This window comes from Colletotrichum siamense, assembly GCF_013390195.1.
Source record: "Colletotrichum siamense strain Cg363 chromosome Unknown KSG_Cg363_contig06, whole genome shotgun sequence".
Classification (NCBI taxonomy): Eukaryota; Fungi; Ascomycota; class Sordariomycetes; order Glomerellales; family Glomerellaceae; genus Colletotrichum; species Colletotrichum siamense.
The window spans coordinates 4,173,844-4,199,922 of record NW_023501019.1 but is presented as its reverse complement, the minus strand read 5'-3'; the positions used below and the strand labels follow the sequence as shown (position 1 = coordinate 4,199,922).

Below are 26,079 nucleotides of genomic sequence, written 5' to 3'. Positions count from 1 at the left end.
TGTCATTATTGTCGTCGTCATAATCACTATTACGATTTATGCCTACTGCATGCCCGGGTGGCTGGGAATATCCGCCTAGACGGCTAAACTCTGATTGTAAATTTGTTTTCATTTTCTCTTCAAGCCACGTACAACACTCCCAGTGTGATGGAGCTCAAATCTTCAATGTAAATATCTACTTAAGTCCATGTCTCACAACAGTGGCAGCTAAGATCGAAATATTTTTATTCCTGTAGTAACCGTAGCTCGAATGTATGTCGTAGTTGTTTGAGTCTCACCAGACTTCTGTTTTCGCTCCGCTTATGTAACATCAAATCTAGCGGAGAAGAGCAGGGGTTGATTGGCGGGGTGGACAAGGAAGGCCCCAGGAAATTAATGTGAGCGTTGTGGGCCCTGTCCCTTCACTCATCTCACGACATCGCGTCAGTTCATGGCTGTAGATTCTTCCATCAAAGTCTCGCCTTAACTCCTCCTTGCCATCCATCTCTAATAGATTATCAAGTCGATTAGAAGCAAAAAATTTGAACCTCTAGTACCTTACTTATTATGACGAACCAAGATATTTCGCACTACACCAACACGTTTCGAGTTACCCGGCCCCATCGGATCGTTCGCAATCGGCCAACCGTGTCTTGCTCCACCTGTCGAGCTCGGAAGTCGAAATGCGATAGACAACAGCCTTGCGGCGCATGCCAGAAGAGGGGTCACGAGGACTCATGTCGCTTCGAGCCTGCCCCAAAGCAGCAGCTCGCCTCATCTTCTATGGGCGGCAATCAGAATGGAATCAGAATCGAGCTGAGGCAGATGCAACATGTCCTTCAAGGTCTTCTCAATCAATCTGGTCAGACCCAAACCCAAACCCAACCGATGAAAGCCGGTAGTCAGCTGGAGATTCCTTGCCATCAGTTGATGGAGAGTATCAACCGCATTCAGCACATGTTAGAAGACGACGGCCGCCCTAGAGCCCTAACTACTGCCCTGGACGAAACAAATCTTCCGGACCTGGTGCTTGCATCCTTCAGTAAAGCTACTCTGAGAGATATAATGCAAGCTTTGCCGTCCCGCCAAGTTTCTGACAGAACAATATCTGCCTACTTTAACGCCAGGCATGTGACGGTCCCTTTCATCCACACGCATCAATTCAGAAGACAATATGAGGCCTTCTGGAGTGATCCCGCGACTGCGAACCTCTTATGGGTCAGCATCTTCTTCTCGGTTCTGGCCACTGGGGCTGTCGTCCTAGGCGCAAAGGCAGCATCTACCTCTGATCCAAATCACCCTTGGGCCTACGTCACCATGTCAGCACGGTGTCTCGTCGCAGGCCAGTACCAGAAAGCTGGGGAGTTCTCGGTCGAAGCCTTGGTCATGCATGCTCACTCGCGTCATTTCCAAAGAAGCAAAAAAGACGTCGACACGTCCCAACTACATGCATTGGCTCTCCGCTTAGCACAACGGCGATGCTATCACCAAGAGCTAGACAATTTACTGCTGATTATGACACCTTTCGAAGCAGAAATGAGACGCCGGGTGTGGTATGTCATTCAATACTACGATGTAATGTTCTCCATTGAGCAGGGGTTACCACCACTTATTCACGAGGATACATACTCCACCCGTCATCCAACGAATGTCTCCGACGAAGACTTTGACGAAGACGTTGTCTACTTGACGCCTCGACCGATAGAAGAAGCTCAACCCATGCTTCCCTGTGTCTGCATCTCTCATCTATTACCAATACTACGACGCATCATTCGCCATACGCTGGGTTTAAAGACATGCACCTACTCAGACGCCATGTCTCTCCAAGCCGAACTGGAGACGTGGTACGCATCGATCCCGCCCAGCTTTCGCATACGCGCGATCAAAGATACCTCGTTCACGGACCCGAATCACACGGTCATGCAACGTATCATGCTCGAACTCATGTATACCATGGGAACCGTCCTCCTGTACCGCCCGTTTCTCGATCTAATGAAACTAAATAATCCCGAGTGTCAAGCGGCGCTCAAAGTATGTCGGAGGCTGGCTGTGAGATCTGTCGGGGTCTATGTCGAAGTCGATCATGAAATGCAGGAAGGCGGAAGACTATACGAGGATCAGCCCATCGCCTCGGGCTTGTCGGTGAATGACTTCTTGATAACGACGATAGTGGCACCCCTCGAGTTCTTCGATTGTCCAAACCTACCGTAGGTGAACCACCCACAAGGCTCGTTGATAATTAGTTGGAATACTGAACTTTTCAAAGCCCAGGTGAAGAGGATTATATCATCAACCTGCTTCAAACAGCAACGCAGCTGTGGTCCAAGAGATTAGTTGCCTCTACCCATGTGCGTGAAAGCACGAGACTGCTCCGGCTGATTGCGGCAAAGACTCAAACGGCCAGCCAAGGACGACGCCACGTCCCATACCCGGTTCCAAGCTCATCCACCGCTGCCGAAGCAGAAACAGAGCAATATGGACATTCGGCGCTGCAGCAATATCCTAGCGGGGAAGGAGGATATACAGAATCGGACATTGATTTCGAAGTCGGACTTATTGACTGGAGCAACGCTGTGGAAATTGACTGGGTCAGTTAGCAGCTCTGCCAACTACAAAATGTATTGCTAATAGAAATATAGGACCCAGCCAATTTTTGTCTCGACTTCGATACGGTCAATAAAGCAATGTCAATGAATCAGTTCCTTGACACTCAGTGAAGCAGATAGCCCGAGGGGACGATGAAGAAGGAAACCCGCGGATTAAATTTCCATTTATCCCTCGCAACAGGAGCCAGGACTGCGCTTGAGACCTGCCTAGCCGGCCCCCTCGAGGCCAACCGCAGCCAGCTTATCAGCTTGGCCACCTGTTTCACAGACAGACTCGAAAGCTAGCTATATCAAGGAAAAGCATCTAATTAGACCGGCTTAGCTGGACATCCAGATCCCAGGAGCGGCTGAGGGCAGTTTGAGAATAGCGATCCCGCTTCATTGGTCTCGAGCGGAGTTGGGTGGAGTACATTCTGCGGGCCTCGGACATGGCGGATCTAACAATTGCCTAAACAGGTAATCGACACACCCGACCAACTCACTGATGCACCGCATACAGGCACAGGAACTGATGATCGGAACACAATGATGCAGATGAATGAGCCGTCTAGTTATTGGCCACCATGACAGGATATATTTGAAGCCCGAAAGCTCAGTATAAAAAGCTGCTTGCAAGTCTCAATAGCCTGCGTGTCCTGAGTAACCTGTCCTCAGCAAGTACTGAATCGTGCCTCTACGCCTACATCATCACCATCCTTCACAATGTCAGACCTCGCCATCCCCGACACCACCAAAGCGCTCGTTCTCCCCGCTTTCAACGAGCCGCTCAATTTGGAAAAGACCCCGACACCAAAGACCACACCTTTCGGGTCGGTCCTGGTCCGCGTTCTGAGCACTTCCGTCCGGCCACACAACCGGGCTGGGTTTTCAGGGAACAGTCCACTCTCCCTCCCCGTCCCGTACAACCCGGGAGACACCGGCGTCGGACGCGTCCTCGCTGTCGGCCCCGATGCGGTAGCCATCAAGCCGGGCCAGCTCGTGTATCTCAGCGGCTTTTACCTCGCACGAGACGACCCGGAGGGCACCCGAGTTCTCACCGGCCTTCATGACGGCTTTGGCGAACCAGGCCAGGCTAAGCTGTTCAAGCACCTGGGCGGGCTTTGGAGAGATGTGGCCACAGTCCCGCTGGAGAACGCCATCCCCCTCAACGAGAAGCTTCTGGTTGATGAGCTGGGCTACTCTTTCGGAGATCTCAACTACATCCAGCGTCTTTCTGTTGCCTACGGCGGCGTCAGCGCTGCCGATCTCCGCGCCGGGGAGACTGTCATCGTGGCACCGGCCACAGGTCACTTTTCCGGTGCCGTGGCCGAGGTTGCCGCCCAGATCGGCTGCAGTGTCATCGCGCTCTCGCGATCGGCCTCCAAGTTAGAACCGCTCACGAGCCGATATCCCCGCATCACCGCCTTGGAGCTTAGCGGCGATGAAAAGAAGGATGCCGCGGCCATCCGAGCGCTTGCTCCCGGTGGTGCGGATGCCTATATCGACGTTGCGCCGCCATCTGCCACGGCTTCACCCCATCACCTGACGGTGTCTCTGGGCTCTCTGCGCTCGTTCGGCCGCGCTGTTTTCCTGGGCGCGATGTTCGATGTAAAGATCAACTACATGAGCCTGATGATTCGTAACATCATCATCAAGGGACAGTACATGTATACTCGCGCGGAGCTCGTATCTCTGGTCAAGATGGTCGAGACTGGGGTAATCAAGCTAGGCAAAGATGCTGGGCATCAGATTGTCAACAGGGGGTTTTCACTAGAAGAGTGGGAGGAAGCTGTCACTATTGCGGAGAAGGCTACCAGTTGGGGACAGCAAGTCCTGATCTACCCCTAGGAGTATTACATAGTTCGATGTGTATCTTGCCAACGACATTCCTGTCCGCCCCCTACATCGGAAGCCAATGTGAACTGTTGACCTAAGTGGACGCCACGTCTGGCCGGGTTTGCGGAAACAAAAAGGATTCCACCCTCAATAGAAAATGGGGACACCGAGCGGATACAGAACGGGAAATAGCCTCACTCTACCTCACGCAATCTCGCATTATTCAGCTGGCAATGCCTCGAGCGTCGCCAAGATACAGGCGGTGGCGCAACGCAATCGCTGCCACTACCACTGCCCACTCGAAAACCCCATTTTGCAAAATATCCCTGATGTCGTGATATATATCACTTCCATCTAACCACCAATGGGAATGTTTTACGCGGCATCATGGGGTGTCTTTGCGCTTCTTTCAGAGCAGTTTCGCCGCAACTGGACGTCGCCAGCCTCTTCGGAGGCGGAAAATACGACGGTTTCGCTAACGGTTCACGATCCAACCGGCCGATCAAAAGGCCCCGTATGGCTAAGAAAGATGATTGGTTTTCGTGATGGAACCCTCAATATTGCGGCCTGGTCGTTACTCCGCAGATGCAAGTGGGCTCGGATTTCCATACCGCATCCAGCCAGAACGGTAAGAGCACCCTCAATCACCCAGTGAGTATAAGAAGGTTTATTTGTTGACGTTGTACTTACTTCCAACATGCTCGTCTTACAGATGAGTATAAGTAATAGCTCATGCATCTCGGCGCTCTGGAAGAAGACTGAACAAATTGTCAATCGATCTAATTGTCGTCGACATAGCACACCTTCCATACAAATACTATTTCCTTCTTCACTCCTAAGTTTCTTTTCATACTTTCAGGCTTCCAACACACATCAGACATGAAACCTCTTTCCATCGCAGCCGCCATGGCTGTCTTCGGTGCCTGTGCCGCTGACTGCAACCTTGCTTGCAACGTCCTTGCTGACCTGCCCAAGGAAGTGTCTGGCTCTCCAGAGGCTCTATTGAGCGTCCAGCGCGACACCACCGCCATTTGGGCCAAGGCCTATGCCGACAAAGACGTTGACACGCTCGTCAGCTACGTTGTCGATCCCTACATTCAACATAACCCGGCCGCCCCCTCTGGCAAGACGATCGCCGAGGCTGGCACGAAGATAATCCTTACCACTCCCGGCCTGATCAACAACGTAACCCGCATTATTTCGGACCTAAATTTCGCTGTCCTTCACACCCACCGGATTCAACCCAACACGACTGACAAAGCCATTGTCGACATTTTCCGCCTGGACGGCACCTGCATCATCGAGCACTGGGATGTGCAGCAGATCATGACTCCCAGCACAGTTAATCCCATCGCCTACTTTTGATCCAATTATCAGAAGGACGTTGCTGGGAGTGGAGTCGGCAGAGTATTGCACATGCCGACCGCCGTAGCCAACATATTTGGCAACTGCACAACGCGCAGGCCTTCACGATGGGCTATTCCCTACCTACACACGCTTGCTGCACAGCTTCTCAGTATCTGGAGTCCCACATCCCACTGCAGAGAATGAAATAGAAAGCATCCAATTTTGCATCCGTGCCGGCTCAGTTTCGAGTATGTACTACAAAAAGCATTGTCGGGTTGGTGGCATTTTGGTACCCCAACTTTGCATTAGATTGGCGAAGATAACAAGGCTCACAAGCCTTCACTGTACCTGTAGCAACTGAACAACTAGACTGCATAATAAAGTCCATTTCGCGAAATGCTCCCCTTTTACTTTTCAAATCAAAGCCAAAGTAGAAGGCTCTGGGTGTTGCCCCGAATCTTTCCCGGACGCCATCTGAGTTTTCAATTTGTCCCACTCAATCGTCGATTTATAACAACCCTCATACTACCAGAAACTTTCCATCTTGACAGGCCTCCAACCACCCAAAGGAATTTCTCAGCACACGCCATCTACTAACACGTTCAAATTCTAGCCGCTCAGTCGACAGCTGTGGCTGAATTGCTGTAACCAGCTCCACCCCAAAGCACCTGTAGCTTAGAACCGGTGCAGTCACCGTTCGGAAACGAAAGTCCTGTCGCCGTTGTGGAGCCGAGCCGACGCGTGAGAGTGGGATAAACCGGCGCTATGTCCACGACGCCGGAATCCCCGGATGGAGCGAGCATCAGAACGTTGTGACCATGACAAGGTTGCTCCGGCTCCACAGGTGATTGCAACGCCCCGAAAACTGCAGTTCCGGTTGCTGAACAGCCATAAGCGGATGGAGGAATTGGATATTAGTTGCACAAAGCGGCTGCTTTAACATAGGTAAAAAGGAAGGGAACCTGTTGTGTTATTCAACATTTCCATCTTTGTCTCCTAGTCTGAATATTCCATCCCCAATATCTGCTCAATTATCTATCCAAAGGCGAATTTCAGCATGTCTCTCCAAATAGCAGGGTTCAACGTTGAAGTCAAGCCAAGCGTGCCTCCGGAACATGAGGCTGCGGGTGTTTACGACAAATTCAACCCGTCGACTCGGAACCTGCCCAAAGGACACCGCCGAACAGTAGAGAATAAGGCCTTTGAGGCCGATACAATCTTCGAAAAAGATGTTGCAATGCCAATGAGAGACGGCATCAAGCTCTACTGTGACGTTTTCCGTCCCGCCACTGCGGAGAAGGTGCCGGCAATTCTCATCTGGAGTCCCTACGGCAAGTCAGGCAACGGTAAGAGCGACTTGTTCTCGGTACAAAAAGTCCATTGCTAAGATTTCGAGTAGGTCCCCATGGTTTAGGTATGCTGCCCGGCCGTTTCGGTGTTCCAATGTCGGAAGTCTCTGGCTACGAAAAGTTCGAAGGTTTAGACCCCGCAACGTGGACTGCGAGAGGCTATGCCATTGTAAATGTAGACCTCCGGGGTACTTGGGATTCCGAGGGTATTACACCGTAAGTAGTCCGCCTTTCCTTTCGACTTTCCCTCGTCTTTGTCCGCCATGATCCATCAAATGCTCCCCGATGTAGCAAACTAACTTCAGTTATCAAAGATGGCTGGGAGATCAAGATGGCAAAGATGGGTACGACGCAGTCGAGTACATCGCCAAGCTCGACTGGTGCACGGGCAAGGTTGCTTTTGGAGGCAACAGCTGGCTCGCCATGGTACAGTGGGTAATCGCAGCCCAGCGACCGCCTTCGTTAGCCGCGATTGCGCCTTGGGAAGGGAACTCGGACTTTTATCGAGATACCCTTTGCCGAGGCGGAGTGCCGTACCCATATGATGCCATGTGGGGATTGTTGCAAGACACCATGGTTGGTCGTACGGGAACGGAGGCTCCCATCCCTATGCTGGAGAAGTATCCGCTATACAACGACTACTGGGAAGATAAGAGAGCGAAGTTGGAGAACATCGACGTGCCTACTTATGTTTTGGCGAGCTACTCCAGCGCCCTTCACACCACCGGTTCCATTCGAGGGTACAACCACATTTCCTCGAAGGACAAGTGGTACGTACTAGGAATGTCTGTCCTGTGAAGTACATTGCTGAACAATGACTCAGGCTTCGGATCCACCCTAAGCAGGAATGGTCGGATTTGTATGACCCAGAGAACGTCAATGACTTGACAAAGTTCTACGACTACTTCGTCAAAGGGAAGGAAAACGATTGGAGAAGCACGCCTCCTGTGCGGGTTTCACTGCTAGGTTTCAACAAAGTAAGTTTTGGAAGACATTTGGGGGCCTTCAATCGAAGAAGATTGCAATATCTGACTAGAACGTGCAGCCTAATGTTGTCAATATTCCTTTTCCGTCATACCCAATCCCAGAGTCTGCCATTGCACGGACTAAGCTCTACCTGGGACATAACAAAAAGCTCGAAATAGTACCATCCAAAAGCGCTGGGACTGCATCATATGACGCAGCCTTTTCTTCCAAGAATGGACCTCTCCAGGGCGATGAGGAGCTATTCTTCAGTTACAGGTTTACTAAGGAGACTTGGCTGCTTGGGTATTCGTGGATTGTCCTCAACATAGCCAACGGGAGCGAAGACGATATCGACGTCTTTGTGCAACTCGGAAAATCCGATGTCTCTGGCCAGCAGCTCATCAACATGAACGTACCCTTGGAGGATTTGGTACCGCCTGCCAAGAGCCCCTCTGAGGTGGCGGACTCATGCTTCCTGAAGTATCTCGGGCCAACTGGCGCCCTCCGCGGAAGTCATGCAGTCACCAAAGTGAAGAATACCAATAAGTTCAGCGGAGACTGGCCCGAGTACACCAACACTTCGAGAAAAGCCATTCCTGCTGGTACAGTCACCAAACTCGAGATTCCAATTTGGCCGACGGGGATGATCTACGGCCCTGGGGAGTCGTTGACTCTCAAGGTCTCCGGGCATTACATGAGCTATATGGAGTTTCCTCACTTGTATGGCGCCTCTCATCGGAATAAGGGACGCCATACCATTCACTTTGGCGGTGATACTGAGAGTTATCTTGTTTTGCCATTGACGGATCCGATCTCTAAGTAGGCATACATATTTGAATTAAATAAGACTTTTCTCGATGCGATTTTTCATTAGATAGATGAAATTCGTCGCAGAATGGGTTTCAATCAACTGTGTATGTTTGGAGCGATCCTTGTTTAGATGAGCGAGTGTCAAGTGTCGACTCGACCCTCACTGATCACTTTCTGCATATCCAAATAAACATTATTTGCGTCAAGAAATCAATACACCGTAACGTTGAAGCCTTTCTCGGTGCCAGTAAGGACAAATGATCCATGACCGTAACAAATGTGTGAGTTTCCCGTGCAGGTTGTAGTCCGACGGCCCATAGATATTATCAAGAGTTATCAAGACACATCGCATTGAAACAAAACGTTATCAATGAAAGGTATTCTATATCATAAATTTGATAACAGAAATTCCGAGAATCCTTCGAAGCGCGTGTTCCAATACCGTCTCATGATTGTCTTGTCTCGCGATTGCCCTCCATGCAATGAAGCCATCGGGCCGGATAAGAATGGCTTGACCAGCTCGTAATCTACACTTCTCCTCGACCAATCCAGATGCGTCTCTATATGGGGCAGATTGCGCGTTCAAGACAGCAACGTCGATCTCAACTGTCTTAATCCTTTTCGCCGCTGCGACCCACGGCGAATCCGGCTGAGTAGTGACCACCAAGAAGTTCTTTCGGACAAGATCCAATGTCGAGATTTGTCTACCCGGTATTCCAACGTCTTCCAAGAAAACATGAGGAAATCTTGAACCAGGGAAAGCCGTTGGGTAGTGCGGATCATCGTAAAGCTCATCGGGCTGATGATAGCTCTCCTCAGGGACGAATGCCCCACTTGAATAGCGGTATCCCAGCTCCACTGAGACGTCAGAAGCCTCTGGCGCCGGTGGTTGTTGGAGTGCGACCCGATTCTGAAAGCGAGCAGTTGCTTGATTGACGGTAAACTCGTCAATGAATTGCCTCTCTTCGTTGTACGAGTCCAGGAGCGAGGATGAGGCCCTTCCTGTCAAAATGTAGGCCAGTTTCCAAGCTAAATTGTGAGCATCCTATATGCGCATGTGTCAGATTTTGGAACTCATCAAAATTAAGAGGCTTACCGCAATACCCGTATTCCCTCCCAGCCCTCCGGTCGGTGGCATAACGTGAGCAGAGTCTCCAGCAAGGAACACGCGGCCGGTTTTACTAGCCATTCGATCGGCAGTATAAGACGCCATTGTCCAATAATTCACAGTATGCATGTCGACGAAGACCTCATCCGCTCGAAGCCCCGCGCAGTCGTAAAAGCGTTTTCTGGCTTCCTCGACAGTCACACTGCCAGGAGGAAAGTCTGACCTTTCTCCAACGCTGTTTACCATCAGAAGGCCTTGCCTGCCCCCATCATCCAAACGGAAACCACCGTTGATTTCATCATTAGCAACGTAAACGACGCCATGAACCAGTCTTTCTTTGACAAAAGGGCCTAGATCAGATCTGAAACCAACACTGAAGCTGTTGCGCAGAACACCTGGCCCTTCCCACCTGATGCCTTCTTTATGACGAGTCGGACTCCGATGGCCATCGCACGCAACTAAGTATGGTGTCTTGTACTTCCTTGTCTCGTTCGTCTTATGGTTCTTGACAACGACGGTAACACCATCTTTGTGCTCCTCATAGCAGAGGACCTCGTGGCTGTAAAGCTGAGTACTGCCAAACTCACTCGCATGCGAACCAAGGATGGGTTCAAACATGCTCTGCGCCATCCAGATCCAAGACGACGGCGTGATTCGCTTCGTGACATCTGGGTCGTGCTTCTGGAGGACTTGAATGACATTGCCACCTACGAGCTTGTCTGCAAGAAGCATCCCGGCATTTGAATCAAATTGCTGACTGCTTTGCTCTCGGGCAAAGCTTTCCAGCCCGATCTGTCGTAGGATTTCGCAAGTCCGGAAATTTAGCCCCGCTGCGCGAGGTTGAGAACTCTCGGACGCATGTCGATCAAAAGAGACCGATTTGATCCTGGCAATGATTAGCTCATGATTGACTACGAGAATCACAATCGCAGTTTATCACCCATGGTATCCCAATAGCAAGCCCAGCGCCTTTCCCACCATGCTCGACCCGATTATGATTACGGGCCATTCTTCTTTCTCTAGAGGTATGCTGGAATGATCCATATCGATAAATCGATCCCTCTGTAGGTTCACCTGAGAAAAGGTATCATCTTGTTGCTCGAAGGCGTTGGCCATGATTGCACTCTCAAATTGTTGCGTTATTGATTGGGATCGCATGAGTCGTTGAAGCCGCTAGGGACGAGGTCTTTCTCAGATTTCAGCCTTTGCTTTCAGAAATTAGCATGAGACGATTCCTATCAACATAGAAGGCACACCCAAACGTAAAGGCCGCTATCTCCGGGCGGTATTGGAGAATTGCACTGGCTTTACCAGGCCACCTCGGAACACTGCATTCCGTCGGTCGGGCCGGGGTGGAGTGCCGATGTCCCCACCTGTGTCGGACTGACAGCGGCCCCACAGCAAGAGCGAGATCAAAGCGAGTCCCCCCAGCGCCTTCTATAATTCTGGCTCAATTGGTTCAGGAGTTCGCCTCCGGCTGATGTGACAATGTTTCCAAGCTGCCACATCAGTATGATCTGTAGCATTCACCATTGACGCATGTTGAAATGCGCGCCTACGGATGGTATCTTATGGTACCAATGAGTTCAAGAAGCATCAAGCATTGCGAATCTTAAATAAAATGAATCATCCATTTGGTTTGGGGAGGTAATTCAGAATAAGAATACTCCAAGTCCTTCATACCATGAATTCGGATTGGAGGAGTCAAACTTTAACAAGAGGGCCTTGAGAAGTAAAATCAGTAGCGAAGTGGTTCCAGAAATGTGTATTGCGCTACAAACATCTCACTCATGATCATAAATATACGAATAAGTCGACCAAATTCAGAGCCTAGCAGAAGGTCCAAAGCTCGCTCCCAAATCTTCTTCCAAAGCCCTCCGAGCCTCGAGCGTGGCGTACGAACTCCACGTATACTCAAACATGTTCTTCGGGAGGCGAGCATCGGGAACGTATCGTTGGAGCTCTGGCATCTTCTCGGCACGCCTATCGTCACTGGTGCTTGACATGACCATGACAGTGATTGTGCGCGCATATCTGACCTTGTTGAACAGCTGTAGTCTTCGGTTGACCTGACTGGGCAAGGTGTCGTATGGCAATAGAGCACCCAAAGCCGCGCCGTCTTCAAGCGCTTGTGCGCCACCCTGGCCTTGATCTGCGTTTTACCATCAGCAAGGTCTCAATAATGAAAGCTGTGACGAGACATACGAGGAAGCATTGGATGGGCTGCATCACCAACCAAGACTGTCTTGCCGCGGTAGAATGTCTTTGGAGGCTCACGCGTTGCCAGGCTCCAGAGTTTCAAATCTTCTCCCAGGCGACACATCTCAATTAGCTCCGGTCCAAATTCTCGATATGTGTGCAGCAAATCTTCCATATTACCCCCCGAGAGCCAGGAAGATTCGGTCTCCAGGCTATCGTTCTCAGCAGGATGGATGGCGACAACATTGAGGAGAGTTTTGGATCGGCAGGGATAAACAACCAGGCGCCGATCGGCTCCCAGAAAGACATGTTGATCATCCAGACCCAAATCCTCGAAGAAAGGCCTCGCTAGAGGGCTAGCGTTGATCTTGTCCATTGAGACTAAGAATCGAAAGGTATTCTGTCCTGTAGACTTGCGCTTCGGCTGCTCTAGCGTCACCGCAGAAACGACTTTCGACTGATCGTTCGGATATGCGTCAGTGATCATTCCAAAACGGAACGCGCAAAGTGGCCTCGAAACGCACGTGTACCCCATCAGCACCGATAAGTAGATCTGCCCTGTACCTGGTGCCATCTTCCAAGAGAATTTCGGCATTTTCGGAATCCTAGGCGTCCAAAACGTGGTTAGCTATGCAAACACCGAGAGGACAACGAACAATCGGCAGGCGAGAGGAGGCGATGAAACTTACAGCCCATACAACACGGCTGTGAAGATTGATATTGAGGTTTTGCCCATAGGGCTCAGTATCAGCTAGCTTGCGAAGGGTATTGTGCAAATCGACTCGGTGGGTCAAGAGCCACTCGTCACGAATATTGAGCTTTTGATGCATATCCTTGGTGGCCTACGTACATTAACGTTTGTTAGCTCTTTCTACATCTTATAATTGGAAACTTACAATGGCGACGAATCTGAAGTTGCCCGACTTATCGTAAGTCGTGATGCTGTTGCAGTAAACGTAATTCAGATCGTCAAAGTCGCATCCCCATCCTTTCAATACTCGAGAGCCGTTTGGCGGAAGGTGGATCGCAGCACCTATCTCGTTGAGAAACGTGGATTGTTCGAAGAGCTTGCAGTCACGTTACTATCATCACTATGACTCGACACTGGAGGAATACACTACATACCTCAACATGATGACCTTGACGCGTCAAAGAGATGGCGCATGCAAGACCCCCAATTCCAGCACCGACAACGATGATGTTAAGAGGCATTGGGATGTTCGACGTAGGAACTCTCTTGGAGTGAGAACTTGGCAAGTGAAATCACAGCTTTGAGTGAGAAAGAAGAAAATTTGGCCTTGTACAGCACCTGCACGTATGCACCTGAGCGAGACCGTGCGTACTAAGTATTCCTCTTAGGCTATAGGGAATGGTGTGTAACTCCTGTTGCTATGCCACTTGGAAGGCTTACTCTCGCCCTACCAAACCTATTGCACGTCTTCCAAGTCTTCAGGGCGTCGCTCCGTAGACTAACTTGCAGTGGCAGAGCTGAGTGGGTGGTGAGCATAGGACGCTCGGCCCCGCTACTTCACCTCTCTTGGGTACTCGAGTGCCAACGACCCCCGCTCGGCATCCCCACAAAGCCGATGATATCACATTTACCCGACGCCTGAGATGTTGCCATTGGAAAGTGTGAGCGGCATCCACAGCTAACCTGAGAAATTTTGCTGACTTCAAAACCGCAGCAGGCAGACCTTTCGTCTGCTTCAGACCAACTTTGGCGTTTGAAACCTGCGCCTCAGCTTCTTGAATTTGGTATCAACCAAGATTTCGACTATTCCCAAGAATTCTATTCTCAACTCCACTGTCCATAAAATGGTTACAGAAAACGAAATCACGACGATGTTCGAGCCGCTTGCCAGAGGCGACATGGCATCCTTCCTTGCCAACATAGAGCCTGATGTGGACTGGACGGTGAAAGGTTATTGCCAAAGCGTAATTCAAGTCCAGAGATTATTTTCTTACAAGGGTTGACAGGGGCACACTGTAAGATATCCGGCCACTATAAATCCCTAGCGGCATTTCAGGAGGGAACCAAGCCTCTATCCGCAACTTGGGCTGGGCCATTGCACCTTGAGGTGCAGAACATTATTGTCAGTGGGAACCAGGCGGCTGTAGAGCTGAAAGCAGTCAAAACTCGGATCAAGAATGGACAACCTTTCCCCAACGAGTATACTTGGATCCTTGGGTTCAATGATAAAGGCAAAGTCGCAACTGTACGAGCATATATGGATACGTAAGTAAACCCCCTGTGTGTGCGTCCGTTTGCATTGTGGTGCTGACTGTTTTTCACAGGGATCTTGTAACCCGTGTAATTGACTCTATGGCTTCCTGAGAAGACGCATTCGGATCAAGAGTCACTTGCTGAGACTAGGTGGTGTGGCCGGTTTAACCTAGTGTGCATATATTTGGTGTTGTGTAGGAGAAAGAGATGAAAATGAAATTGGCGCACTCTGTCTCACTGGTTCTGCTTCAAACTTGTTAGATCCTATCTGGGCCCATCTTCAATTATCTAATCAGCGGAAGAAATCTCTCGATGAGCCGTTTCCTACGATCTAGTATGTTTAGGGTCGGCTCAATGTGACGTCGCCTCCAGTGCAACTCGGGTCTCGGCTTTCTGAGGCTAATGGACAGCGCCCCACGGCCGTTTTGTGCCTTCTACAACAGGCGCATGTCGTTCTCAATATGGGAAGAGGCGTGATAATTACCGATATAATCTCTCACAGGTCATCCGGTCCGGCCGTTTGGTTTGGATTTGAACTAGTGAGACAGTAATGTGATCACGGAAGCTGCTCCGGCGCGATTACCCAGGACAGTAGCTAGACTGGGTCCCATCTTCATGAGACAAATGAGAAGTAGTTCCCTATCTGACGACGTGAAAGGCTACTCCATCCGTCTAACAACCAGTTGCCAGTGTCGTTCAGCTATCGTTTGCTTTGTTCTATCATTCCTATCCTCTCTTAGGCAACATCTCGGTAGGCACTCCCTTCTCCGTAATGTCCATCCCATCCTTGGTTTTCTTCTGTCCTGGGAGGAGAACGAATATTATGCGAGCAAGCTTGTCTGAAACATTGTTCCATTGATGCATTGTCTTTGGTACTCGATTAGCAACATGTCAAATATGGCCAATGGATCACCTACTGCCTGTTGAACGACAATATCTCCCGCCCGTAAGTTAGTTCGCGATCCATCTTCAAGCAATAGCTCCAGCTCGCCCTCCATGACTATGCCATAGTCAAGAGAAGCCGTCCTATGATTGTGTCCCTGAGAATGTGGAGGAAACTCGACCGCGCGAATTAAAGATCCGTGGGTGTAGATGATCGGCACGGCGTCGGGCTTTTCGCCCTGGTACTCGGCGGGATATTCGTGGTTTTTCCATATAGTGACTGCCTGACTGCCCCACCCATCCTCGAACTGAAGCTCCTCATTTATCAGGATCGAGGACTTCTCGTTCTTGTGGTGGGTTACAATACGCCGGAAAGGAGTCTGGGCTTGGTTATCCATTGTTCCGATGTATGGCCAAAATCCCATTGTGTTGATATGATAGTTTGACCCTGTTGATGATATTAGGAAACTGGGACAGGATGTCTTGCTGTCGTGTGCAGCGCTTCCGTACTTCTTCGCGTAGGAGTCACTATTATGGACAGGATGTGTTTGGACGTGGGCCACTTCCACTTATTCTAGGGCGATGAACACCTCGAAAGGATGTTGGATCAGTCGAAGCCGTACCAAACGTATTCCTTTCTTAGCTCGGCTCCCCACACGGCACCGCCGGCACGTTCTACTCAACACCGGGCAGTGCATCAATAGCGAAACAGGTGACATATGGATTGATAAGGTTGAGATGCATGAATTGCGGCTCCGCATGTATCAGTGTGGGGTTGTGCAGAATATTGGGGTCGGCTTGTTAACGCTGCGATAATGTTTAGAATTATTGGTAGTTAAAGTTGCTACGTGATCTATCTCATTTGGCCTGATTCGGACAATGCCAGCTACGCTCGATATTCACAAGAGTTACTACATTTCCTGTGCTCAGGGGCCTATGCAGTTGGCAAGAGGATAGACATTTCGCGTTTTACATTTGCAATGTTCAGTAACCATACTGCCCTTGCTACATGTCAACCTAAAGGCTGCGGTCGTACATTTTACGACCGCTTGAGAAAACTCTGGATAAGACACCGAACAGCTACTGAAGCCCCAGTGATTGTAAGCAGTCCAATAGCTAAGCCTATGAGTAGGCCTCGCTCAAAGTAACTAAGACGGCCACCTTTCGGTTGTTTGATCTTTCCCAGCGACAGAGTGTGAGCGAGCACTGGCCACAGCACATTCCTTCCTGATGATGGTTTCGGCGAAGCCTTGGGAGGCCCCTGCCGAATCGACTTATTGAAAGAAAAGGCCTCGGGGGAGTACCAAATTTTGTCTGATTTCGATTGCGATGAAGGCGATGTTTCGAAAACTGGATGGACAGGTTAGATTAGAAAGTCCTGCCGATCGTTTTGAGGACGATCTTGATCTTACCTAGGGACCACGCAGGCACTTCGTTGATACAGACCTGCAGCGTCTTTACGAACGAGCCGACGTAGAGACCGGCTTTACCGTCGCCAAAAGCATATACTATCTCTGAGGGCCCAGCTTTGTTCCTGTATCTATAAGTCAGCAGAGGCATAGGAGTCTCCTTGGAATAATTGGTTTTCAACTTACAGCTTATTCAAGATGTCAATGCCATGATCCATGCTACTGATTGGAATGAGCAGAATTCCACGATCGCTCATAGCCATCGACTGAGCCACGGCACCAATACTGTCTACTGTAATGGAGCTAATAGTCGCAGGGTTAGCTAGACTGGTGTGGAAGTGAAAGCTCTGGGATGGGCGCACTCACTCTGAGGATTCTAGAGCAATCACTGAAGTGAAGGTGTCGTGGCTGATTGCCTTGTTCACTAAAGAGGGGAAGACTGTTTGAAGGAGTTTGCAAAGCTGTGGCGTGCTCTGCCAATCTTTGGCAACCTCGAGGCGGCGAATCGAGGCTGGGCCAGCTCGAACAAGGTAGCTCTCTAGGTCTTTCGCCTTCGATTCGTCTACGAAGCAAAGTCGAGGTACTCTGGAAGGATTATGACGAGGCGCGCAAAGTACTGCGTGGTAAAGATGTTTGGCGACTGCCTCGACGTCACGCGTGCTGCGATCCACAAAGACCGCGGGGAATCCAGTTGCTGGTGAATGGACTCTGATAGTGGGATTGGTCATGAAGAGCCCATTCCGCAGATCATTCCAGTGACTCGAATTCTGGAGGACAGCAACCTCGAAGCGCATCGAACAAAGTTGCTCACGAGTATCGCTAGAATTGTCGGGGACAATTGCCACGGCTTCAACATCCAGACTTGCTGAAATGATTCTTCGCAGCTCCGTATTGAGAATAGGGAGCCCAGAAAGAGCCAGGACCAACACCGCACTACCAGCTGCTACGGCGGCAGCTAGCGGAATTAGGGTGCTTGCAACCGGTACAAAAGGGTTTGCGTCGATCAAAGTCGGGCCAAGAGGAACGCTATTATCCATGTTACTGGAACCTTTTCTCACCGCGGCTTCTTTCGTGAGCGTTGCTGGGAAGTCGAGAACATCGTAATGGTATTTGATATTTTCGAGAATCAGTTCAAGCTCTGCGGCCGCACTTTCTTCGCTGGACTGTAATTCTGCGGACGAAGGAATGTTAATGGTCTGTAAAATGAAACGTCTAGATTTCAGCTACCTTGCACAATGGCTGCGATCAGTTGTTCGGTCGACTTTTTCACGTTGCTGTGCAGGAGGGCCAGCTGCTTTTGGCGCTCGAGGACATTCTCAAGCCGCCCCTCAGTCCACGCTGCGTGGACAGCGCTATACAAATTCGCGACTGGCGCCATGATGTGAAGGATTCTAGGTTCAGGCTGTTGGTCAAGATGATTCCCGATACGTCGCAAAAACAAGAAATATCTTGCGTGGCTTTTGTGATGTCAATCGTGCTGGCTGTTGGGAGTATCGGCAAGCTCACACAGAGAGATCGGCTCGGCTCCACACGCCGCCCCAGCGACCGTGGGAACCATGCAGAAACAACGCCGGTAGTGCAAGCCTAATGAAGTAAATTGGACTGGTCCAAGGAAATAACAACGCGGCGTAATCCGCAACTCCCAACATTGTCTCTTGTTAAATGTTCGACGATCTGAAATTGAAGTCCATATCGACGTCTCTAGCGACATCAGTCGTGTACTTTTCTTCATACGAGACAGCATGGGCAGTCTACCAGCGGAAAAGGGTATGGCGCAGACGGATTTGTCCTCGCCTAAACATCATTTACTGACCTCGTATGCCCAACAGCACCCACTCCGGTGTTCCTCTTCGCCCATGGATCAACAATGATGCTTGGTGAAGATTCTGAACCAGCTCACATATGGGAAAGTGTTGGCGACGAGGTTTTGAGACGTGGGATCGAAAGAATCGTAATCATGGTAATATCTCCTATCCCAAACGTGTGCTACAGCTAACATGTGTCTTCGTATATTACAGGGAGCGCATTGGGATGCTCCTGGTGATGCCGTAGATGTGAGCATGAACCCGAATGCGGGCAAAGACCCGGTAGGAGGCGTGAAAGACTCAAGGTGGATGCCTTACAAAATGGTACCCGACATAGAGGGAGGCCAAAAGGTCATCGACATGCTGCGGGAAGCCGGTATCAATGCTCGGGCGAACCGCAAGTACGACTGGATCCACGATGTCTTTCTCATCATCATCCGGATGTTTCCTCACTGCGTACCTCCACCAGTCACTGTGGTCTCAGCAAATGCAAGGTATGATCCGCACTTGCACATCAAAATCGGCGCTACTCTCCGTCCTCTGCGTTACCAGAACACGCTCATCATCGGCAGTGGAGGCTCAGTTCACAATCTCTTTCGGAATCACTGGCAATGGATGATCCGGTTCAAAGACAACTTTGCGCAGCCCGTTCCGCCAGAGCCCTTCGCGTTGGAGTTTCGACAAGCGCACGAAGACGCAATCATGAAAAATACGGGTCCTGATCTTCGAAGAGCGGTCACAAGACTGATGAAGCACCCGCGATATAAAGAGGCGCATGGAACAGATGATCACTATATGGCAACGCTCTTTGCTGCCGGGGCTGCGGGGGATGAGAAAGATGTGGGCCCGCACATGTTCATGGGGGAGTGCTGGGAGTTAGTCAACATGTGCAACACCCAGTATCAGCTGGGTTCCTGGGACTAGACTATCAAAAGTTTCAACAAGTTTCAACAAGAATGCGTGCGAATTACGTCGTCATCAATAATTCGTGCTTTAAGAAGGTTGCAGTAACACTAGATTCACACCAATGAAAACAAATCATGACTTTGAATACTCGGGAAATAGACGCAATTATCATAGAGAAACTTAAGTTTAAGTGCCGCGGATATACACCATCCGCCGAGACAAATTTGAACGCGCAATTATAGGGCTTACACGAGCTCATACTGCCACCTGTCGGTTCTTTCCTGCCGTTCTCCCTGTTCATTATTTTGTTTCCACTGCACACAAACTTCGACAACTCCTGGTAACTGGCTCATTGTCTCACTTAAATGAAGACATGTGGGCAAGTCATGCATATCGTATCAAGTCTAGAATCTATAGACACACGCCCGTGCTATGCATCGTTAACCATAGGCTCAAGGTAGCATTTGACTGCGAGGTGGTCCTTACAGCCCCTGACATACAGGCTTCTTGGATAGTCGGCTATGTGATGTGCGAATATAAGAAGAGATTGATCTACCATTCTCCCCCTACTCTTGATTTACCAATATCGGTGATCCTGCCCGCAGTATTCCGCCAGACATAGGACCATCCCTTACAGTTCTGTGAGCTTTTCGGATTTCATCGTACGCTGAGCTATGGAAAATGAAGCACAAAGCATTGACTCACTGACTGGAACCAGCATCCTCCCACCATGAATGCACCGACAAAAGCAAAAACTGCTCCTTGTTGCCGATCACTCAAGTCGAGTTCTCTGTTTACTGGACGAAAATCAGGAACGCGTCGATAGCTACGATCCCACCAGTCAGGGTTTGACACCGGGTAAGGTACTGGCGGATGTGAAGCTAGCGTGGGGTCAAAATCACCCGGCTGGCGCTCCCGCCGGACGCCGCCAGCGACTGTGACTAAAGAAGAATCTTCGCCGTGGTCGTCGCCTGGCGAAGCAATCGAACGATAGATTTCGTAGTCAGAAAGAAGCCTCGTGGTCTCTGAATCAAGCCTAAGCTCTTCAGCTCGCGAGGAGTTTATGGTAGTTGCTATGACAGTTGCCATTTTGCCGTCGAGATATGGCATCTGGCTGGGTAGCGATCACGTCAAAGGTTTAAAGAGGAGGCAACGACGTCGATACGTAGGAAGAGGGAAGCTTTGGCGTCCAAATTCAATGACCTGCCCCGTGACATTGCGGATCGCTTCGGCGAGACTTGACGTGGGGCCTGAAGTGTGCTTTGGTGTGGTCCCGTCCCGAGCCGACCGACTAAAACACAGCTGTGGTGGAGAAGCCGAACGCCAGCCGGACCTTGAACCCCACCTGGCCCGACAGCGTACCAAGGCAGGTCAAGGCATTCGGAATCAAGACTCTAAGCTCTGAGTGACGGTGACATTATCACCACGACCATACCATGGCATCTAAATCGTGACAAGATCCAACCTATCCATTGAATGATGGATAGCACTCAACGACGTAGAAATTCTGCCAAACTCACAGTATCTCTCCACAAGCAAAGTCCAAATTACGAACAAAATGGCGGAAAACAAGTACCTTGAGGTCGACAAAGACAGCTTCCCGTATGTCTTCATGAAGAACGTGGACTTACCACTGCGAACCTACCAAAAGGGGTTTTTAAGATGCAACGTCTACTTGCCCAAGGACGCCGCGCCCTTTGGTCCCGAAAGATACCCAGTCATTGCGACGTATGGACCATGTAAGTATTCGTGAACCATCCACGATCTTCGAGCGAGTTTCAGGCACTAACTTGGAGAAAAGATGGTAAAGACGTTCCATACAGCGCATTCCACAAGAAGAGCTGGGATCAGTTGAATCCCGAAATGAAATCCCACCACGCGTCATGGGAGACTCCGGACCCAGGCTTCTGGACGAGCAAAGGATACATCGTGGTTAGAGCCGACGAGCTTGGCGCTGGTCAAAGCCCTGGACTCCTCGATACCATGTCACGCGGTACTAGCGAGGCCTTTTTTAACGTCGTCGAGTGGTGCTCTGAGCAAGAGTGGTCATCTGGTAAAGTCGGCCTCCTCGGGATTAGCTACTACGCTGGCACACAATGGCGAGTAGCAGCCCGGAAGCCAAAGGGGTTGGCCGCTATGATCCCATGGGAAGGAATGAGCGACTACTATCGCGATAGAGTCCGACACGGAGGCATCTTATCGGACAAGTTCATTAGTGAGTCTGGCCCTGTTGTCATAACGAAAGAACAATTTGCCAATAAAAATGGACGCGAACAGAATTTTGGTGGGAAAACGGCGTTTCGCCGAACCAGTACGGGAAGCCCGGCCGCGCCGCCCGAAATTGGGGTGACGATACCGTCGACGGTGACTTGGATGAAGACACCCTTCGACAGAACAGACGGGACCAGACTGTGGATACCGCGGTGCACAGATTTCGCGACGAAGAATACTATCGGACTCGGGACTTTGATGTAGAAGCCATCGAGACGCCCTTGTTGAGTGTGGCAAACTGGGTAAGAGTACCTCCGAAGCGCTCCACTCCTAACTACATCTGCATGGAGAATGCTGATCTTGTGACAAGGGTGGTATACTCCTGCACTTGCGAGGAAATGTCTTGGGCTGGATGCGTGCTAGCTCCAAGTACAAGTTTCTCCATTTCATCGTAGGAAGACACGATCTTCCGTTCTACTATCCCGAATCCGCTGCGATTCAGCTATCCTTTTTCAATGCCTTCTTAAAGGATAACGATGCAGATGGTTGGAAGACTGGGGGTCAGCCCAGAGTTCATCTCTGTCTACGGCAAGGCGAGGCCGGGGTAGACGACCCTGAACGAGAGCGCAAATTTCCAAAGAGACATGAGAATGACTGGCCTCTGCCTGGGACCCAGTATCAAAGGTTCTTCCTCGCCGCAGATGGGAAACTAGCGATTCATCCTTCGGAGACTACTACATCTGTGTCGTACGATGCAATGGATGGGTAAGTATGGACTTCAACCACAGTTTTCCAGGAATATTGACCAATGCATTGAAGTGATCCTATTTCCTTTCGATACAAAACACCCGTACCCTTGGAAATCACTGGTCACATAGTTGCCCACCTCACTGTATCCGCTTCTCGAGAGCTAGCCAGGGATAGTCCGCCTACAGATATTGACCTTTTCGTTACTCTTCGAAAGATCAACGTCAATGGTCAAGAAGTCTTCTACACCGGAACCATGGGCGACCCTGTACCCATAGTCAAGGGTTGGTTGCGAGTTTCACAACGGCTCGTAGACACAAGTCATCATTTTCATCGAGACTTTATGCCTTATAGGAACTATCACAGCACAGATGTCCAGCCTGTGAAGGAGAATGAAAAGTACGCTGTTGATGTTGAGGTCTGGCCCACCAATGTTGTCCTGGAGCCTGGGGAAACACTTGTTTTGGAGATCGCTGGCCACGATACTCAGGGCGTTGGAAGCTTTTCCCACGGCCACGCCAAAGACCGTGACGAGAAGACATTTACTGGCATAAACACTGTTCATACTGGAGGGGAGAACAGCTGGCTTTTACTGCCTGTAATCAACTCCGAAAGATAGTATGGCTTCTACTAGACAGAGATAGACGTCTGTCAGACGGCCCCTATCACCGTTCTAAATGTTTCTACAATTCTGAGCAACAACGTTATCAAGGTCCGTGATGCCGGCTATTTCATGCTGATTACGCCATTGCAACATATGTATGCAAAGCAAAACACTACATACAGAAAAGGTACTGTAACAATTTTGCTTCCTTCACTTTCTTCCCACTTCCAGAAATCTTGACACATCATGAGTGACGGAAAGGCCAACTCACATCCTCTCTCATTATGAAGATGGCTCACTCGCCCGCAGACGTGTGAGTAGCTGAGAGTATGTCGCACTAATGCCCCACCCCTTGAGAGACCTCATGGACAGGATGGCCTCGTCCAGAAACTTCCTTCGGCCCTGAATATTACACAAATTACCAATACCAGGCATTTTGATCTGACTCCATCCGTTCTCAACCCAGCTGGTGTCGGGCATATCCTGCCGCGCCTTCGGACCGAGCACCACGACTGGGCCGGACGATATGAGAAGCAGGCCATCAGGGCATCTCTGAGCGAGCTTGGAGTAGATCCAAAGAATGAAAACAGCGCTCAGCAGAGATACTGGTGCTCCAAAGTGTGGACAGTGGCTCGACCGCGTTACATGTATAATTCGTGCGGCGAAATAGCACGCCAACCTAGCCTGTCTCCCTGATTCTCCCCATAGCTGAGCTGCTTGCGTCCACTCCTCGTCTTTCAACTTTCCATAGATAGACTTGACTACGGTTGGAAGAAGCTTGGAGGTTGGGGCGTTGTAAAACATCAGCCCCGTCAAGGCAATTAATTGGTGAGTAGTAGCGGATTTGAGCTCATCGACGGCTTGGGCAGTTTGCGCGCTCTCAATCATGTTAAGCAGATCGTTCAACACCTCAACTGCGGAAGATGTGTCTGTGGGTGCATCCGGACTGCATATGATGTCCGTCAGTCGTTGAAGGATAACCTGTTTGCCGATTGTATTCGTCTTTGTCCAGGCAGACCTCCAGCAGTCATTCGTCACGACCTGATCAATGGTAAACACTCCATGTGAGCCGTTGTACTCTAAGATTGAAAATTAGTTTTCTGAACACTCGAATATTTTCTATTCGAAGAAAGAGTTACCGAGGACGTTGGAAAACCCAGCCCAACTTTGTGCGTTGGCAGCCGCCCAACGATCATCAGGCTGTGGCAAGGGAATTTGTAGTTCCGATACCCTCACCAATCGACTGAGTTCGAAATCAGAAGCGAATGCAGCATCTAAAAGCTGATTAACCTAGTTGTCAGTCTCGTCGACATGCATGTAATCGGCATGTGAGGTGCTACCAACCCAAACCGAGAATCCCAGCCGTCTTCGTTCCTCATCTAAGACCCATATCTGCCACTTATGCGTGAGTGGCAATTGGAGCTGAGAAAACTTTTGCATGGGCAATAAGTTATTGAAGAACCCCTTCCGCCGTGCTAGGGTGATTGGCAGCGCTTGCGTGATCTCTGCAACCTCCAAAGACCGCCTGTCGCCATCGTACATCAGACCCACGCGGTTGAGGACAATGGTCTGAAGCATCCACAGCTCACGGCTCATGTAGTTCTCCCTCTCGCACTGCTAATAGTCAGAACCCCTGAATTCACAATGCGCATCAATCGGTTGATAGCTTACCATAGCAGCTGACTGCCGACGGACCAGTTCGTGCATCGCCCTCGAACATCGACGGGCGTCTGGAATATTTGAGAATTGGGCGCCCACAGCAGCAACAGCGAACATGAGAAGCCAGTGACGCTTTTTTGATGTAAAAGAAGGCTTGTGTAGGATGGGAAACACAGGATGAAAGAATTCAAAGTAGAGCTGCATCCAAGCATTGAGTACCGGCCCGGGAGGGATGCGAAGCTCTATGAAAGGGGGGAAGCTCGGTTTTCGTTGCATATCTGTGGCGTAGTCGATGACCCTTTGCACGGCTTCTTGCGGAAGCTCATCGACGTGGGCAAGGTCTTCTTCGTCAATATCTTGCACTCCGAGCTGGGTCATGTTAGGGAACACAAGTGGGGCATCCATTTCAATTGAGACGGGGTGATAATGCTTGAGCTCGACGGCATCTTGATCGATGGCAGGCGTGTGACTACGGCTGTACAGCTCCGTCACTGCGCCTTGGTCCATCATCTGGTCTGAAGGAGGCGGATTCCGGAAGGCTGTAATATGAGGTGGTGCAACTGTCGATCTCTCCATCTGTTTATCAAAGGCCATCTGAGCAGACGGATTGCTTGGCATGATATAGGGAAGGAAGTTGAGATCAGGATTATAATCGAGCCAGTTGATTGGCTCATCATAGGTGCCTAGCATAATCGAGGGCGTAGGTGCTGTGTCGGCCGTATGAGTATCTAGGTCTAGAAACAGACCCGCTCCCTCGAGCAGCATATCGAAACGAATGGGGGGCTCTTGGTACTGAACGGGATTCGCTTCTCCACTGGCGCAATTCAAGTTGGGACTACCGTCTGTTTCTTCAAGAATCACTGGCTGATCCCTTGATCTGGTGGACTGGCCATCTCCGATGTAGTTGCTGGCCAATGGTCGGTCGTTGGGAACAGTCACTGGAGGTGACGGTGGAATGTGTCTGTCATCAGCTATCCCGTTGTTTGTAGCGTCGCCATTGGACTTATTGCTGCTATCATCCTCGTTGTTCATTCGTGGTTGTTTCGAACCGGGTCTGTTCGAGTGGGCCTCCGACGCACGCCTCTTTCCGAGAGGTTCGTAGAAGCAGTCGTTCTTGCTCCGGCGACATCTTTCACATGGTAGTTGCCCATCGCAGCGAACCTTTGACGCATTACAAGACTTGCAAGCTTGCGAGACGCGGCGATTGTCTCGATCGCTATGATTCTGGCGATCACCGCCCAGGTGGATCGTAGTGTGGTGGCGAGAAAGCGAGTCTCTGCCGACATGAGATCAGGAAATTGTCGTTAATCTATCACTCTGAAGCAAGAAAACATGAAAGCCTGAGAAATCGCCCGATACATACACTCTCCCGAAGCTCTGTCCGCACTCAGAGCATGCAAACGGTCTCTCGTTGGCGTGAGTACGTAGATGACGCTGATAATGCTCGCGTCGA

General features: G+C 50.3%; 9 protein-coding genes across 9 annotated transcripts; 6 read left to right on the top strand and 3 right to left on the bottom strand.

Moving 5' to 3' along the window:
• Positions 1–811: 811 nt before the first annotated feature.
• Positions 812–2,696, top strand: prlR-0 (Pyrrolocin cluster transcription factor fsdR; the record flags this gene model as incomplete). Its single annotated transcript, XM_036641962.1, has 4 exons — positions 812–841; positions 907–2,186; positions 2,246–2,567; positions 2,619–2,696. 4 exons carry the CDS (start codon positions 812–814, stop codon positions 2,694–2,696), a joined length of 1,710 nt encoding a protein of 569 aa, XP_036493582.1.
• A 591-nt stretch (positions 2,697–3,287) lies between these two features.
• ADH2 (Alcohol dehydrogenase 2) lies at positions 3,288–4,412 on the top strand (the record flags this gene model as incomplete). Its single annotated transcript, XM_036641961.1, has 1 exon — positions 3,288–4,412. One exon carries the CDS (start codon positions 3,288–3,290, stop codon positions 4,410–4,412), a length of 1,125 nt encoding a protein of 374 aa, XP_036493583.1.
• Positions 4,413–6,804: 2,392 nt separating this feature from the next.
• cocE-1 (Cocaine esterase) lies at positions 6,805–8,885 on the top strand (the record flags this gene model as incomplete). Its single annotated transcript, XM_036641960.1, has 5 exons — positions 6,805–7,093; positions 7,147–7,312; positions 7,411–7,866; positions 7,920–8,073; positions 8,142–8,885. 5 exons carry the CDS (start codon positions 6,805–6,807, stop codon positions 8,883–8,885), a joined length of 1,809 nt encoding a protein of 602 aa, XP_036493580.1.
• A 2,918-nt stretch (positions 8,886–11,803) lies between these two features.
• On the bottom strand, positions 11,804–13,391 carry xlnD-0 (3-hydroxybenzoate 6-hydroxylase 1; the record flags this gene model as incomplete). The annotated part of the gene is made up of 6 exons (XM_036641959.1): positions 11,804–12,132; positions 12,186–12,636; positions 12,704–12,784; positions 12,869–13,021; positions 13,076–13,246; positions 13,305–13,391. 6 exons carry the CDS (start codon positions 13,389–13,391, stop codon positions 11,804–11,806), a joined length of 1,272 nt encoding a protein of 423 aa, XP_036493581.1.
• A 603-nt stretch (positions 13,392–13,994) lies between these two features.
• On the top strand, positions 13,995–14,514 carry CGCS363_v010109 (uncharacterized protein; the record flags this gene model as incomplete). The annotated part of the gene is made up of 3 exons (XM_036641958.1): positions 13,995–14,100; positions 14,157–14,415; positions 14,475–14,514. 3 exons carry the CDS (start codon positions 13,995–13,997, stop codon positions 14,512–14,514), a joined length of 405 nt encoding a protein of 134 aa, XP_036492940.1.
• Positions 14,515–15,129: 615 nt separating this feature from the next.
• CGCS363_v010108 (uncharacterized protein) lies at positions 15,130–15,710 on the bottom strand (the record flags this gene model as incomplete). The annotated part of the gene is made up of 2 exons (XM_036641957.1): positions 15,130–15,270; positions 15,321–15,710. 2 exons carry the CDS (start codon positions 15,708–15,710, stop codon positions 15,130–15,132), a joined length of 531 nt encoding a protein of 176 aa, XP_036492939.1.
• A 943-nt stretch (positions 15,711–16,653) lies between these two features.
• On the bottom strand, positions 16,654–18,072 carry CGCS363_v010107 (uncharacterized protein; the record flags this gene model as incomplete). The annotated part of the gene is made up of 4 exons (XM_036641956.1): positions 16,654–16,819; positions 16,881–16,997; positions 17,061–17,865; positions 17,922–18,072. The coding sequence occupies 4 exons, from the start codon at positions 18,070–18,072 to the stop codon at positions 16,654–16,656; spliced, it is 1,239 nt and encodes a 412-aa protein (XP_036492942.1).
• A 364-nt stretch (positions 18,073–18,436) lies between these two features.
• LIGB-1 (Extradiol ring-cleavage dioxygenase) lies at positions 18,437–19,423 on the top strand (the record flags this gene model as incomplete). Its single annotated transcript, XM_036641955.1, has 3 exons — positions 18,437–18,461; positions 18,524–18,654; positions 18,713–19,423. 3 exons carry the CDS (start codon positions 18,437–18,439, stop codon positions 19,421–19,423), a joined length of 867 nt encoding a protein of 288 aa, XP_036492941.1.
• A 1,540-nt stretch (positions 19,424–20,963) lies between these two features.
• cocE-8 (Cocaine esterase) lies at positions 20,964–22,982 on the top strand (the record flags this gene model as incomplete). Its single annotated transcript, XM_036641954.1, has 5 exons — positions 20,964–21,144; positions 21,207–21,620; positions 21,683–21,918; positions 21,987–22,381; positions 22,436–22,982. 5 exons carry the CDS (start codon positions 20,964–20,966, stop codon positions 22,980–22,982), a joined length of 1,773 nt encoding a protein of 590 aa, XP_036492944.1.
• Positions 22,983–26,079: the final 3,097 nt, after the last annotated feature.